Here is a 17529-nt window from a genome sequence, read left to right as displayed (position 1 = left end):
TAACTTAGGTTGACATTAGTCAAACTCTTTATCAAATTATTGAAGTTTCTTGACATATACTTCTTGTGATGAAGTTGGTGTTATTGCATGTTTCCTAGTGATAGTTCCTAAGATTATTATATTTGACATTTTATAATAGATTTATATAGTAAATTGGATATTATTTTTTTATTTAATAAAATACTTTTACTGATGCTTTCAATAACGTTGGAAAATCATTTGTTTTCTAAACTAAAAATATTGTAGGAATTTGTAGCGGCAACTAAATATTGATTTTAATATGTTGCAAAAGACGTTTATAATGGTCAAAAATTAACCTTTAGCAACAACATTATCACCAATCGACAAAACGCGGTAACAAAAAAAAAACAGTTACCAAAATTTGCTACCTACAGTTAATGGTGTCGATAGTTGTTCTGCGACAATCTCTAGAAAACGGTTATCCAAAGTTTGGCTGGTTACAATTGTCAAAAAGTGTTCGTGAAAGGTTAGCAGAAAGTGGTTGTAGGGAACACGATAAACAAGAATTGGATGTCTAATGATTGTGTAAGAAACATTGGCTAGAGGTTCACGAACCATGGTTATTAAACAAAGTAAACACTAAAGGGCCATTTGGCCCAAGGATTGTCACTATTAGGTTATGGTAACCCAACCCTTGTTTGGGGGAAGGGTTATCATAACCCTTTTTTTAGGGTTATTATAACCCCTTCTTCTTTCTCTCTCCTTCTTAAACCCTCTTCAACTCCCATAACCCTACCTTTTAACTCTCCCATAGTTTTACTATTTCATTTGTTTTAAATTAATTTAATGATCTTAAAAAAAATATTGTTTTTAAATTTATTTTATTTACAAAATTAATTTTAATTAAATATTAATTGTAATTAATTTACATATTTAGTCCTCATATTTAACTTTTTTAAAAAAAATTTACTATTTCATGTCTTTTATTCTTTTTCACCTTTTCAAATATTTTATTTTTAAACTAATCTGTCTATATCTAAACTATTTCCAAGAAATTTAAGTTAAACGAATTTTTATAAAAACGAGTTTTATTAAATTTATAAAAGAAATCAAAACAAAATCAAATTAGACGATTTAATATTAAATTAAATAACTTTTGAATCCTTAAACAACCTAAAAAAGTGTATAACAAATATTTTAAAAATTGTTTAAAATTTTAATGTATAAGACTTCCCTATAAAAAAAATTCAATTTAATGACAATATTCGATTTAAGATTTATTTCAATTAAATTTTGAATCTAAAATTTTTATCAAATTGTGCTCATACTTTTCCATAATATAGTTTTTTTCTCTTTCTTCTTCCTTATCCTTATATTTTCATTAATTCATTATAATTTTTATTTTAAAAGAAAAAACAATAATTTATTCACTGCAACGATTACTTAAAAAAAGTTGAAAATGTAAGGTCATATTTAAAAAAAATTAGGCAAATTATTTTACGAAAACTAAGACGATTTGTTAAATTAAATATACGAAATTTGTGTTCAAATTATTCTCACATGATGATTACTTAAAAGAGATTTGACAAATTATGTTACGAAAACTAGAACAATTTCGTAAATTAAATATACAAAATTTGTTTATTAGAGTTAGAATATGAATTTTTTAAAAAATAATAATTTATTTGCACATAAAAATTACGTAAAAATTTTGAAAATGACCGTTGTATTTAAAGAAATTACTAAAAATTATTTTACAAAAATAGGACACTTTAGGATATTAAACATACAAAATTTCTGTACTGGATTTAGAATACAAATTTTTAAAAAACTAACAATTTATTTACACGTAACGATCACGTAAAAAATGTTAAAAATGACATCATATTTAAAAAAATTACTGAAAATTATTTTATGAAAATAAGACAATTTGGTAGATTAAATATATGAAACTTGTTTATTCGATTTAGAATACGAACTTTTAAAAAATGTATTAAAAAATAAATTTTAAAGCACTACCTACATAACCATTCTCCCAGACATATTTTATATTCCATAACACTTCCTCCAAACACATCTTATCATAACCACTCCATAACACTTCTCCAAACACATCTTATAACACTATCTATATGATCTTTCCTCCAAATACATATTATCACAACACTAACCCTCCATTCCATAACCCAACTGAGAAAAGAGAAAATTTCTCAAAGTCGGATAGTTTACTAACTATAAAATTTCTCTCCTTTAAAAATATTTGGGCAATGCCAACTTTCACATATTTACAAACAGAATTGTAAGTCCTATCCAAACCATCATCATCCACACCTTTCCCTTTCACTTAAACAAAAGAAAGACATGTAAATCAGAAACACATCAAAAACCCCAGCCCCTTAATCCTACTTTCCAAACAAAAGAACACAGATGGGGGAAAAAGAAAGAGAGAAGAAAATTTAAAGAAACAAAGAATTATAGAAGTAACCCAAAGATTTGTAACCTCCCCTTTAAATGACTGATTCTTTAGCAACTTTGTTGGCCTGTTTTGTTTGTGAAGAAATCATCTACCCTCCTCTCATTGTTTTAACTGCAATGATCCATCTCTCATCAAGTTCAGACTCAAGCTATTGAACCGCTCTCGAGAATACTGTCTTGATGCTTTCCTCCAATCTGTGCCTGCCTTCATCATTGTTGCAAATTCATCATAGCTTATTCGGCCGTCCTGCACGGATACATGGAATTCAGGTCACTAATGAAAATTAAAGAACCGCTGCAATATATTGCAGAAACAGATTCTGCAAATCATATCAGGAAGAAAAAAAAAAAAAAAAAAAAAAAAAAAAAAACTTTGTTTTGTTTATTGTCACAACTGTGTTTTGGCACATCCGTGATTAGGCGTAGACAAACAACCGAAACAGCCAGGTTTTCAGGATATGAAAACAAATCCAACAAAATGGAAGATCAAATGAAAATGTTTCCAATGAAGTCAAACGAGAAGTCCTAACAATTTCTTTTAGTTTGACAAGTAGGAGGCGAGGGGGACCAGGTCCAGGACCAGGGCAGTTACCAGTGTCGGCATATTTTTTATATTGACCAGTAATTGGAGTATTAACTGGAAGATGAAACTGACCTTATCCGTGTCAACATCATTAATAATGGCATTAATCACTTCCTCGCTATTTTCATCAATTTCATCGGCTAAGGTAGATCGTAGTTCTTCAATTTCTATATAACCACTCAGGTTTTGATCAAAGAAATCGAAGGCTTTTCTTAGATGTTCTTCGTCGTCGCCCATTCTCCTGAGGTGAACAGAAATAGCTACGAATTCTCTGCAGTCTAGATATCCATCATTGTCAACATCACCCTGTAAAAACATAACAACAAATTACTTCCATACGTAGAGATAAATTCTTCGAACGTATCCTAATCATCAAGTCAATGAACATGAAAGTTATTGCAAGTTAAATAGGTACTAGGACTTACAGCTTCCATCAGAATTTGAAGATCTGCATCTGCAATTTGATGGCCTAACTTATGTAAACCTACTCGTAACTCGTCTATGTTAATTTTCCCTTTATTGCCGGTATCCATCTTTTCAAATCCCTCTTTTATACCGGCAACTTCCTCAACTGACAAGTGCTCAGCAATTACCTGTTTCACAAAATCCCAGAAGTTTTAAGACAGAAATGATGATGATGCTGATATCAGAGAACCCGACAAATACAACTGATTGGTCATTATAAAATTATTTAAGCACAAGATGAATTACCCTTAGAGCTCTTTTCTTCAGCTTGTTCATTACAGAGAACTGCTTAAGTCTTGCTCTCACTGTTTCTCCCAAGGAGACATTAGGAGCTTTCTTTACATTTTGTAACCATGGATGATCTACATTTATGACCAACAAACAAAACAGTCAAGCAAATGCTTTAACATTTACCATCCAACATCTTGATTTCGAGAGGAAGGGAATATGTATTAAGACCAATAAATTACCAAGCACTCCTTGCGCAGTCAGCCGCCTCTTTGGATCAGGATCGAGCATCTTTCTCACAAGGTCTTTAGCATTATCTGAAACTTTAGGCCAAGGGTCTCTCTTGAAATCTATAACCGACCGTATAATTGCCTGTGCAACTCCTTGTTCAGTTTCTGCATAGAAATGATAAAAACTTCAATGAGCTTAAGCAGAACATACAGAACAAACAAGCACAAAAACTAGGACAGAAGATTGAACACAATACTTACCAGCCCAAAATGGTGGGACACCGCAAAGTAAAATGTAGAGTATAACTCCAGCACTCCAAACATCTACTTCCGGGCCATAATTTCGTTTTAGAACCTCGGGAGCCATGTAATACGGACTTCCAACAATTTCATTGAATCTTTCACCTGAAGAAGCCCACACAAGTAGGTGGAGTCAGTCATGAACAAAAGAAACCATATACTACAAATGGAAAGCAAAATACACAAAAACAAGCAAAGGGACCACGAAAGCATACCTGGTTTAAAGAACACTGACAAACCAAAATCAATTGCCTTCAATGGTGCATTTTCCTTCTTGTTTCCAAACAAAAAGTTCTCTGGTTTAAGGTCCCGATGCATGACGCCGTGCTTGTGACACATCTGAAACAAAGGAAAAAGTAATAAATAACATGAATAACTGTCTAAAACATAAAAATTAACTTCCCAACTCCTAACTCAGTTTGATTTAAAATAATGGAGTTGGGGAGAAAATTGGGTCAACCAAGATGAGCAAGAGTTTTTGGCCAATAGAGAAGATGAGTCATTCAACCACGGCAAACATAACCAATTTCAGACTTCGAATTCGGTATGTGGCACTACAAACAACTTAATACGGGACTATTCAGTTTTTGTAATTGAACACATATATTCATGAGTTATTTACGATTTTGACCCTAAGGTTTAGAAAAGTGCAATATATAAATTTTCTAACCTAGTTGCACCGTGTTGTATTCTGCAAAATTTTCTCTAACAAAATTGTTCTCCCTCCATCCCGTGGTGGTAGCTAACACACTGTTAGTGAACCACATATATATTTTTTTTTTGTTTTTGTCGATTACTATGCGTTTTTTGTATTGCTTAATTGTTGATTTCATAACATAAATTTCTGTTATTTTCTTCCATACATAATGAAACTAGACAAAAAGACTGAAGTCAAACTATGCCCCCTCAAGATTCTAAGTTATGATAATCATTTCTTAATCTCCAGATCATATAATCTATATCTAAAACCAATGACATAGGAAAAAAATAAGATCATTAAACAGGGTGAACCTCTTTTATATTAACAACATACAAACAACCTAAAATTCTCAAAAAATCTAAACCAGAATGACCAAAAATTCCAAAGAATCCAAAGCTTTTTGTTAATTAATTACCTGAACAACTTCAACAATGGTCTTCGTGACAACAGCAGCAGCACGTTCTGTATAGTGACCCCGAGCCACAATCCGATCAAATAACTCACCCCCTTCGCAAAGCTCCATAACCAAATGAACAGCGTTATCGTCTTCAAACGTATCCTTCAAACTCACAATGTTCTGATGCTTCGGCAAATGTCTCATAATCTGAACCTCCCGCCGAACATCCTCAATATCCACAGCGGTTCTCAGCTTCTTCTTGGAAATCGATTTACACGCAAACTTCTCCCCGGTAACCTTATCGGTACATAGATGCGTAATTCCAAACTCCCCTCGGCCAAGCTCTCGACCCAATTCGTATTGAAGCCCGATTTCACAGCCGGTAGGGTTGGTCAAAACGGTTAGCTTATGGCTGCCGCCGTTGCCGCCGGCGAAATGGTTCACGCCGTAATCAATTGAAAAGGGATTCGGCTTCTTCTTCCTCTTTCCTTTGTTCTGATCCTCGGGGTTCCGAGGTGGGGCAACGCAACAATTCCCCATGAATCAACAACGATCTCGAAATTGGTTGAAGTTTCAGAGGGAATTGGATGAAAACACGAAATGGGGATTGAGATGGAAGCGGAATTAGGGGGAGATATTGAGAGGGGAGGGATAAATGGAAATGGGTATGGAGAAAAATGGATGAGGAAAAGGAGAAGAAGAATAAGAAATGGAAATTTTATGGTTTTGTGAGGTGATAAAAATTGAAGAAGGCAGTTTATAAGGGCAGGTGTGAAAATAAACAAGAAGAAAAGGAAAAGGAAAGAGTCGAATTTAGCGTGTGTAATGAAAGAAAGCCACCATGGATGGAGAGAGAGAGAGAGAAAGAGTCAACAATTCTCTTTCTTTTTTGTTCATTTCCCAGACACTTCCCTCCAATCTCATAAACTCTCTCTTCTCTCTTCTCTCTTCTCTCTTCTATCTATCTATATTTTTAAATAACCCTAAATATTATCTCATTCTTATTTATTTTCATTCTTTTCTTCGACTAACAATATATACATGCGGACCACAAATCGAAGTTAATTTAGGAGAACTTGACCATTTGAGTAATTAGGGAGAGATAAATCGAGTGGGATGTAAAAAGAAAAAACAACCAATATTTGCTTCACAGATAATTAGGGAGGTTGACTATCTTGTTATTCGTATCGATTCATATTTTTTATTATAATACTTGCATTTCAAGTCAAAATACTTACATTCCTTACTTTGTTATTTGCATAACTCTTTCAATAATTTTTCTATAATTGACGTGATTTATGTAAAGGTATTTTATTCTAACTACTTAACATATATTTCAAAGTAAGATTAACTTAAAAATCCTGATATAACATTTCTCTCCGATGAAAAGTTTGATTCTATACTTCATAGTTTGGTTGAATTTATAGTATTAAATTTTCGTCGATGTGTCCATATTTTGATAGTGTCATAGATTTGAAATGAACATAGAAGATGAATTGATATAAATATTATATCATAAGAAAATCGAAAAGAAATAAACATAACATAAATAATAGATATATTTTTTTCTTTTTTCAGTTTGCTGTTTTTATATTTTACTTTAAAAATATTCATCCAAATCCACATTTTATCCATGTTTCATCACCATTGTAAGGTTAAATGTGCTTAACATGGCATAATTTTTTACATCTGGGGACGTCTAAAGAATTATGAGGTGAAGTTTTTATAAAATTTTAATAGTAAAATTTAATTAATCATGAATGTTTTTTATTATTTTAAATTAATTAATGGGATCTTTTCAAAAATATAAAAAAGCGACAAAGTGTTTACATTATATATAACAATTTTGAAAATAGAAAAAGTCTATAATTCACCATGTAAAATACCAAAAATAGGCCGTTAACGATGCGTGTAATATATTTGGTAACGTGATTGAAACACAATCGTTTAGATTTGTTTTTTCAATTCTATCCTTTAATTTGGTTACAGATCGTCTTTTTATTTGGTTACACGATCATTTATTAATCGGATACACAATCTCGTTTAGTTAATTTGGTTTCCAAATCTAAACGATTTTTTTCTTCAAAATTTGGTATAAATGGTTTTTTTTTTCAATATTCTTTATACACAATCTTTTGTTAACCAATTTTTTTCAACATTCTTTGTATACCATCCTTTAGATTTGGCTTTAGATTTGGTTACTTAATCTAAACAACGTAAAAGAAAAAAAAAAAAAAAAAAAGAAAGAAGAAAGACAATACGATGCAATGCAATGAAAAAAAAAAAAAGAAAAACAAGCTAAAAAACTAAGAGTTCACAATGAAAAAACGGCAGAGAGGAGAAAAAGATGGAAGAGATATTTAAAAAATGGCTAACGAACCTTTTTACAGTAGTTTGTTATATTTAAGAAAGTTTTTCTTAATTAATATACATTTTCATTAAAAACAAAAATAGGAATTATTTAGTGAAAATTGAGATAAAAAATGTGATCGTGAAATTTAATGATAAATTAAAACAAATTCTAAATTTTAAAAATAAAATTTTGAAATTTTGAAATTTGAAATCTAAATTAATATTTAAAAACTAAATTTATGATACTCGAAAATTAAAAGATCACGTGAAAAATAGAACTAAACTTTAGGAACAAAAATGTATTTTTCTGTTGCATACAACTACTCATCAATTAGATTGTAAATTAACATAGTTCAAACTATACATTCCACCAATTTATATAAACTAGTTTATTAATGTATTAGATGCTTGTGTTATAAAAAATTATTATATAACTTCTTTTATAGAAATTTATGTGTGACTTTATCAAATCGTGTTAACTATGTTGTTGATTCAATAAATTTAATATTTATCTAGAGGAATTGTTATAAATAGCAAAAAGATAAAATTATTTATATAGTAAAAAGTTTTAATGAATTATAAAGAATTCGATCAATTTTACTATATTTTGTAAATAGTTTCAAATTTTACTATTTTTTAAAATGCCCCTATTCTATCTATCTATCTATATATATATATATATATATATATATATATATATATATATATATATATATATATATATATATATAATATTTAGACTTTGCTAAGTCTTAAAATAAAACTTCATAGACTTTAGTCAATTTGAAAGAGGTCATGATTTTTTTTAATATCATAATACATGGGAACTTCAAATTCAAATAAACTTGTATTTTAATTATGAATTCAATTATTAAAAATATTTATCAAATTATTTTGAGAAATAAAAGAATCATAAAGTTTTAAATTTTTGTTTTTATTTGGTCACTAAGTTTTTTTCTAGATCGTAGATTTTAAGTTTAAAAGATAATTCAAGGTTTTCAAACTAGTTAAATTGACTTATAGCAAAAAATAAAAAAAATAAAAAAATGTTATTGAACTATATATGTATGTATGTGTATATGTATATATGTATGTATGTTTATATGTATGTATGTTTATATGTATGTATGTATATATGTATGTATGTATATTTATATGTATGTAAGTGAGTAAGTAAGTATGCAAATAGATATATGTATGTATGTATGTGTATATATATCTGTATGTATATATATATATGTGTGTATGTATATATACATGAAAACGTCACAATTCCCCAAAATAAAGGAAACGTTAATTTAAAAAAAAAATAATAACAAGAAAATTTAGAAAAGATAACCTAATAATAATACTGAAAAAAAAGGAATGAGAAAATATATTTTAAAATTATTATTTTAATTAGTGTAACACCCCCTTTGAAACAACTTATAAAAAAAGTATTTCAAAAATTCATTGTTGTAAACACTCGTGATAAGAACTACTTAAAACAGAACTATTCAAAATATAAACACAAACATGTTTTAAAATCTTTTTTCTGAAAAGTATTTGTACATACAAGTTTCTTTGATTTGTTAAGTATTTTTATTAAATTCTGTTAAGGTTGATTAATGGCGATCGAAGGTTGGTTAGCGGTGGTTGTCGGAGTTAGTTATCAGAAGTTCGCCAATAGAGTCACCGGAGATGTTGATCAAAGATTTTTCGACAAAGATTATCGAAGATGGTATTCGAAAGTTAGTCAACGAACTTCCCAACTCTTGAAACAAATGCACCATATATTTGAAGAATAATCAGAGCAGGTGGATTATTTTAAATCATAATCCTAATCCTCTACTAAAGTTAAATATTGCTTTAAACAATGGGTGAACTACTATGACTCACTCCACTACTAGACCCAAATATGTCCTAAATATTTATTAGGCTCTATTTTAAATATCATATTTTAATTTTAAATCCAACTTAAAAACTACTTGAGTCGTGTTATAATTATATTATGTGTGGGTATATAGAGATTTAACGTTGAAGTAAATATCATATTTTAATGGGTAATTTTCATAAATGTAATAAAACATCAAACTTTTACTGTCCGTATAATAAAGCCCATGAAGTTAGTCATTTTTTAAATATCCCAGTTTTGCCCTTTCGTCTTTCATCTCCTCCTCGTTATGATTTCTTTCATCATCTTTCTTATTCTTTTTTTTTTCCGGTGCGATTTCTTTTCATGTCTTTCTTCTTTTCCTTTTCGTTTTTTACGTCGTTTGAATTTGGATAACCAAATCTAAATGATCATGTAAAAAAATAGCAAAATTTAAAAGATCGTGTATAAATAATCTTGAAAAGAATCATTTAGATTGGAGTAGCCAAATGTAAACGATCGTGTAAAAAAAGTAAATAATCGTGTAAAAGAAATAAATCGTGTGGACAAATCTAAACGATCGTGTATAATTAAAAAAAAAAAAAATCGTTTAGCCAAATTTAAACAATCTTTTACCAAATTTTGAAAAAAAAAATCATTTAGATTTGGGTCCAAATTTAAACGTAATCAAATTTAAACGTAACCAAATTACAACAAAATTAAAAGATAGAATTGAAAAAATAAATTGTAGCCAAATCTAGACAATTTTCATCAAACAATAGCCAAATTGAAACGATCGTGTACCAAATATATTACGTATGCATTGTTAATGGTCTAGTTAACAGGACATTTTTAGTATTTTCTACGATAGACCTGTGAGTTTTTTCCGTTTTCGAAATTGTTCTATACAGAGTAAATATTTTGCCGCTTTGTTATATTTTTTAAAAAGTTCCTATTTTAATTTTAACTATACAACTTAAAAACTATTGGAGTCATGTATTATAACTACATTATATGTAATATAGATATAGAAATTAAATATTTTAACTTAATTGAATATATTGACCGTGACAATGTTAACTCCTCGATAATAATTTAAGCTTTTTGAAAAGTTTAATTTGATAGATAGGTTTTAAACATTTGGTTGATAAATATAACCCCTATTCACATGGTATAAAAATATTAAAAGACATGATAGTTTAAGGTTCAATTAAATGAATTATTAAGCTTTTAATAAAAGTCTAAAGCCTAAAATAAAATAATTGGAAATTTAGAAACTAAAAGATAGGAGGAAAATATAACAAGTTGTTAGAAGTATACAACTTTTTTCCTTCACAAATATTCAATTAGAGGTGAAACGTTTTAGTAGTTTAACTAGTTAGCAAGCCAACTAATTAGATTATAGTAGTTGGTTGATTTAGGATCTGGTTTCAATTATCTTTAAGAAAATACGTTCTTTTGAAAAACCTCTTTTATTTAAACTTTTTTATCAAACTAAATTGTTTTAAGTACATCCCAACAAATATTTTGAGTTGTTATCTAACACTCTAATGTTTTTCAAAAAGATTTAACTTTAAATTGCTCTAAGTTGTCATATTAGTGAGAATGTCTTAGGCCCCCCACTAAGATAAAGACTCCTTCTCTGTAAACCTCTAGCACTCTTCATTCAGGCTGGGAGATTCCTCACTTTCATCATATCTATCTTTTTTGAAAGCAAAGTCCCATTTGCTCGAATAACTTAGGCTCTGATCCACTTAAGCTAAAAATCCTTACTCAAATGAATCACAATGTATGAGAGTAGTAAGTAGATCATACTCAAATGAATCACTCCTTCTCACTTGAAAATCAGAGTATACCTCCAAAAGATACAATGCTTTCTCTTTTTACACACATCATAACCAAAGCAGTCACAACAACATAACATATTGTTGCTCTAAAACAAACTAAACGACCAATCGTAGATGGACTAAGTGTTCTTTAAATAGGCACAACGAGCAACCCTAGCTTCCATAGCAATTGCACGTTGGGTAATTGGTAGACTAAGACAAATTAAAAAAGGAAACTATCGGTAAGTAAAGTATTTTGCAGGATAAACATTTAATAGAATATTTCTTTTTAAAAAATAGGCAAAAGCAATGATTTTTTTTATAAAACATTTAAAGTACTAAAATAAATATTGTCAATCTATTAAATTCTAACCAGTAGGTTCACCTTGTTAGTATAAATAGCCAACTTTGAATTTTTAAGTTTTTCTTAATAATACTTTCACGTCCTTAGGATCTCTTATTTGGATGTGATCTAGGTTTATTCATGCTTCCTCCTTAAATAGTAACTTTCAATGGTTTAAGACTTTCTTAACTGTATTTTCACATTCTTATATTCTCTACTATTTGAATATGATATTAGTTTATTCATATCCTCTTCTAAACTTGGACCATAGCTAAACGTTTTTAATCTTATTTTTACATTAGCTATTACAAACCAAATTTGATCTGTCTCTCCAACAAAATTAAACACCGGACTAATTTTAGTTTAATAGTAAAATATATATCTCACCCTTCATCTCTCTCTCTATATCTATATATATATATGTATATGTATATGTATATGTATATATATATGTGTGTGTGTGTGTGTATGTATATATGTATATATATATATTTTGGTGGAAAACCATCATTAGCTATCTATCATATTGGTAGTAGCTTTCTTTTTTCAAGATCAAGGGTCATGCTTCACTTGAAAGAAAAATTGATGTACGTTCATATTGAATTATTAGTCAAAATTGCTTTAATTATAAATCATAAACAAAACCCACATCATTTTGGTCACAATCTCCACACGGGTCAAGTTTTTATGAAACATCATCATAAAACCAAAGGAAACAATCTTTTTTTTTTTTATTCTCCATTGAATCTTTGAATGATGGCAGCTATACGAGCAATAATTCTCCTACTTCATATTAAGAGTATATAATAAGTTTTCTATATTGGTAAAAAAAATACTCTTTTCCAATTTTTCAATTAAAAAAAAGTTAAATCTTAATTCCTATAAAGTTATAACTTAGGATTTGACAAAAACTCTTTCAATAATCTCTACCATATCTAGATTATTTACTAAGATTTAACAAATTATAGAGCCTAAATCCTAATTTCTTCAAAATTATTGTAATTTAATTTATAATTGAAATTATTATTAAAATCTATTTTAGTTAATGATGGAGAATAATTTAATTTTTTAGTTTTTTTTTTGTATATATATGAAAAAAGGATCGACTTATAATTATCCATCATAATTGTTTTAATAATTTTTTCAACATTCTATATAAGAATTGAATGCAAAATTTACCTTCGAAGTGAGTTTAAACCAAACGATAATCGATATATATTTGAATATCACATGTAAATGTGAGCTCTTGAAGTCTGAAACTTACTCTACTAAACTTTTAATCCATTTGTAATCAGTTCCCATTGCTTTTGGCTTCCTCAAGTTAAATAAATTTTAAAATTGAAATAAATATATAATATAATATAATATGTTGCAAGTGGAAAATATTGCGTCGTTTAAACTCAAAAAAAAAAAAAAAACATAAATAAATAAATAAAATTGAACGAAAATCTAAAATGCATAGTTGTCAATAATCCTAATCTCTTTCCATCAAGTTCTTCCTCGATAATCAAGTTTTAAATTTTAATTCAATTTCATAATTAATAATACATTAAGAGAGTCAACTCATAAATGTCACCTTTTCATAGAAAACTAAAGTTTATATTTTATTTACTTATTTTTATCAAACTATTATCTGTTGGGATCAATCTATATTATTTTATATATAGATATGAATATTAAACTTATAAAACAATATTGATATGAATATTAAATATATAAAAATTAATTGTCTTAGATGAATAATTTATGTATTTGAATATGATAAATAACGTATGAAGTTAAATAAATATTCGTATTTTTTCTTTTCTTTTGCAGAATATATGTATTTAATTTGCTTATTTTGTATATACAGAGAAAAAATTAAATAAATACTTAATTAAATGTAAGAAGACAGTAATGTAATTATGAAATTAAGTGTAGTGTTATTTAATATATTGTTATATTAATTAATTATTTAATCACTTATAACAAATAAATTAGAAAAATTTTCCTAAACGTAACTAACCATTAAAATATTTACGGTCCGTTTAACAAAATTTATAAAATTAGTCATTTTTTAAATATTTCAAGTTTGTTCTTTTATCTTTCTTCTACTCTGCGAATATCTTTCTTTCTTTATTTGTTCTTTTTTTTCTACCGCGAATCGTCTTTTTTCTTTTCCTCTTATTTTTTTATGTCTCAAATCTAATTTCTTTCTATTCTCTTTCTTCTTTTTCTTCTTTTTTTTTAATGTCGTTTAGATTTGGATAACCAAATCTGATTTCTTTCTATCGTCTTCCTTCTTTTTCTTTTTTTCCCTACGTGCATCGTCTTTCTTCTTTTCCTCCTCTTTTTTACGTTGTTTAGATTTGTGATAACCAAATCTAAAAGATCGTATATAAAAAGAATCTTGAAAAAAATTGTTCTAAAAGAATTAAAAAAAAACCGTTTAGCCAAATTTAAACGATTGTATACTAAAGAATCTTGAAAAAAATAAATGATCATGTAAACAAATCTAAACGATCGTGTATCTTGAAAAAAATATTTTAGCCAAATCTAAACGATCGTGTACCAAATTTTGAAAAAAAAGATCGTTTAGATTTGGGATAGTCAAATCTAAACGATCATGTAACCAAATCTAAATAATCGTATAACCCAATTAAATAATCATGTAACCAAATTAAACGATATAATTGAAAAAATAAATCAATGTGCGTAATATATTTGGTACACGGTCGTTTAGATTTGGTCGGGATAGACAAATCTAAACGATTTATTTTTTCAATTCTATCGTTTAATTTGGTTACATTAATTCGGTTACACGATCGTTTAGATTTGGCTACCCCAGATTTAAACGATTTTTTTTTAAAATTTGGTACACGATTGTTTAGATTTGGTTAAATGATTTTTTTCAAGATTCTTTTGGTACACAATCGTTTATTTTTTCAAGATTCTTTGGTACACGATCGTTTAGATTTGGTTAATGATTTTTTTTAATTCACTACAAGAAATCGGGTTTCTCCTGAGTAGAGAAAGACGTCGGCAGAAAAATCGTCGAGAATAGCTCGCTCTTCCGATGCCAAGCGTTAGACGTTGGGAGCAAAAGCTTTTCTCGACGCATTATCCTAGGCGTCGGGAATAAGGCCAATTCTTGACGTTGTTTTGATGCATCGGGAAAGCTCCGTCGTAATTTACGATGAATTAATTACGACGGGTATTTATCCCCGATGCTTTACCCTATGTGCCAGAGACAATATCAGGAATAAGGACCATTCCCGACGCTGTAAGTGGGATCTCCCGATGTTTTCGTGATGCGGCAGGAGATCCCCTATAAATTCATTTCAAACGAACGAAAGGGTTAAGAAAGGGAGAGACTAACTGCTGCCGCTGTGCCCTGTCGTCGTTACTCTCACTGTCGTTGCTGTCGCCGTCGTCCATCCTTGCCGCCATCTGCCGTCGTGCATTAAGGTAGGTTTAAAATCTAAAATTTTTAGGTTTAAGGTTTTCTTAAAAAAAAAAAAAACTTATTTTAGGTATTTTTCTATTTTTGTATTGAATGTGTGTTGAATTTGTTGAATTGAAATTTGAATGGGGTTTATTATTGAGTTGAAATTTGAAGGGGGGTTATGTTTGAATTGAAATTTAAGGGGAGGGGGGTTATAGTTGAATTGAAATTTGAAGGGGGTGAGGTTTTAATTGAAAATGTAATATGTGTCAATATTTGTTTTGTCTATCCTGCAGTTATGGTAGCCTGTTTGTGTTGAATAACTTTGTTGTTAATTTGGGATGGCTATCCTGCAGTTACGGTAGCCTTTTTTGTTTTTAATTTGTTTCTATTTAGGATGACTATACTGTATTTATGGTAGCTTTTTTTTTAATTTGTTTATGTTTGAGATGGTTTCAAGGGATGGTAGTAGGATAGCCCGTTAAGGTAGCGTTGTTGGAAGGAGTGGGTAGGATGCGAAGATACAATATTTTGTTATTAATAATTACATTGTGTTGGCTATTTTGTAGTTATGGTAGCCTCTGTAGTTTGAAGTTAGTTTTAGTGAAAATTTTGAGAGATTGTATATTACTGAAAAATAGTGAAAATTCAAGGGAGTAAGTTATAGATGTGAGAGAGGGAGAGAGATATGTTTCTAATCAAACCTATTTATGTTTTAGGGACTTAAACGATGGACAAGGATTGGATGAAAATTAGAAATAAGTTCTCCCTTGAGTATAGACAAGGAGTGACCCAATGTTTAGAATTTTCCAAGTTTCACGTTGATGCCTAAGGACGATTAAGGTGTCCATACAAGAGATACTTGAATTTAAATTGGAGCTCATTAGAGGGTGTGGAACGACGTCTACTGACTATTATAATATCCCCCTACTACACAGAATGAGTGTATCATGGAGAGTCATTAAGCTTTAGGGGTACAGAAAACTTTGAGGAAGAAACTAGTAGTAATAATCCTTTTGATGAAGGAACTAGTAGTAGGCAATTTAATGAAGAAGATGATATGTTTGGTATGCTAAATGATTTACAAGCCCGATTGAACAGGAAGAGAAAATAGAGGAACGTCATTTGGAAGATGAAATGCCGATGAATGTTGGGGTAGATATAGATGAAGATAGAAAAAACATATTTCAGGACTTATTGAATGAAGCACGTAACGAGTTGTACCTCGGTTGTTCTGAATTTTTATCGTTGAATTTTTTGGTTAAGTTGATGGATGTGAAGGTTCTAAATGGTTGGAGTGACAAGTCGTTCGACATGTTGTTAGAACTCTTAAGAGCAGCGTTTCCAATGTGTAGTACTACTATCCCTAGCTCATTTTATGAAGCAAAATGAAAACTTCGTGACTTGGATTTGGGATACGAGGCTATTCACGCGTGCAAGTATGACTGTGTATTGTATTCGAAAGAGTTTGCTGATTAGCAACATTGGCCTACATGTGGCGATGCTAGGTACAAGGTTAATCATAATAGAGGAAAAAAATTCTGCATAAGGTACTATCCTACATGTGTTCGTCGTATCTGCTTATTGAATGTTTGTTTTCTATGTCCACAGGCATTATGTCATACGCACGTAATAATTTTCTGAAGACGGATGCTATGTTCCTCGAGTTTAAGGATGATTTAGATAATCTTGCGGGAGGGTCATCGTCCGTGGGCGATAATGCGGGTGAGTCTAAGAATTTCATTCATTTTAACTTAGGATTATTTCATGTTTTTTTCTCTAACATTATATGTTATTATAATTTATTGAGCAGAGTCGTCTTCTCAACCACCTGTGACTCCGACTCCTAGGAGACGTGCGCAGTCTCGACTCTTAGTGTTGGAGCGCCACGTTGTTGTCAATGGGCGTATTTCGATGACGATTGCCCCTAGAGAGGAGAAGTCTATTTTCCCACACGTCGTTCGCTTCAGCCAGGTAATAGGCGTGTGCGTGCGAAAGACATTTTCTGCCGCTACTTTAAATGAGCAGACGTTGGCATAGAATACATTGAGGTCGTCAAGAGTGACCTCCAGGTAATTAAGTCCACTAAATATTTATGATTTCATTTGAAATATATCTAAGTTAACCAATCTAATGTGTTATTTTTGTAATGTGTAGTGGTTTTTTGTGCTTGATTTCAATGATCAAGCAATGAATAGGTTTGTTAAGCATCAGATGCTCACCACCTTTAAGGAGTTTCGGGGCGATTGTCACAGTCCTTTAAAAAGTACAGCGACCCCGAGGAGGCTCGTGCCAACCCACCAAACGTATTTGTTAGACGTCATGAGGATTAACACTTCCTCTGCGATCGCTACATGAGTCATGCATTCCAGGTATTTGTCATGCTTAATTAT

The 17529-nt window shown here is 29.9% G+C and overlaps 1 protein-coding gene across 1 annotated transcript; it reads right to left on the bottom strand.

Moving 5' to 3' along the window:
* Window positions 1–2167: 2167 nt before the first annotated feature.
* On the bottom strand, window positions 2168–6306 carry LOC103502801 (calcium-dependent protein kinase 32-like). The gene is made up of 8 exons (XM_008466889.3): window positions 5358–6306; window positions 4458–4581; window positions 4204–4347; window positions 3955–4107; window positions 3731–3846; window positions 3445–3612; window positions 3092–3325; window positions 2168–2683 (listed from the first exon to the last, which is right to left on the bottom strand). The coding sequence occupies exons 1-8, from the start codon at window positions 5877–5879 to the stop codon at window positions 2537–2539; spliced, it is 1608 nt and encodes a 535-aa protein (XP_008465111.2). The 5' UTR covers window positions 5880–6306; the 3' UTR covers window positions 2168–2536.
* Between the last annotated feature and the right edge of the window lie 11223 nt (window positions 6307–17529).

This window comes from Cucumis melo, chromosome 8, assembly GCF_025177605.1.
Source record: "Cucumis melo cultivar AY chromosome 8, USDA_Cmelo_AY_1.0, whole genome shotgun sequence".
Taxonomy (NCBI): domain Eukaryota; kingdom Viridiplantae; phylum Streptophyta; class Magnoliopsida; order Cucurbitales; family Cucurbitaceae; genus Cucumis; species Cucumis melo.
This window is presented reverse-complemented; position numbering and strand designations above follow the sequence as displayed.

Bases quoted from the DNA above. Each gene is read 5' to 3' on its own strand.
- LOC103502801 (XM_008466889.3), bottom strand. From the start codon at position 5,879: ATGGGGAATTGTTGCGTTGCCCCACCTCGGAACCCCGAGGATCAGAAC. The intron at 4,582-5,357 runs GTAATTAATTAA...CCTTTGTTTCAG, and splicing joins CCATTGTTGAAGTTGTTCAG to ATGTGTCACAAGCACGGCGT. The intron at 3,613-3,730 runs GTAATTCATCTT...TTTGTGAAACAG, and splicing joins TGAAGAAAAGAGCTCTAAGG to GTAATTGCTGAGCACTTGTC.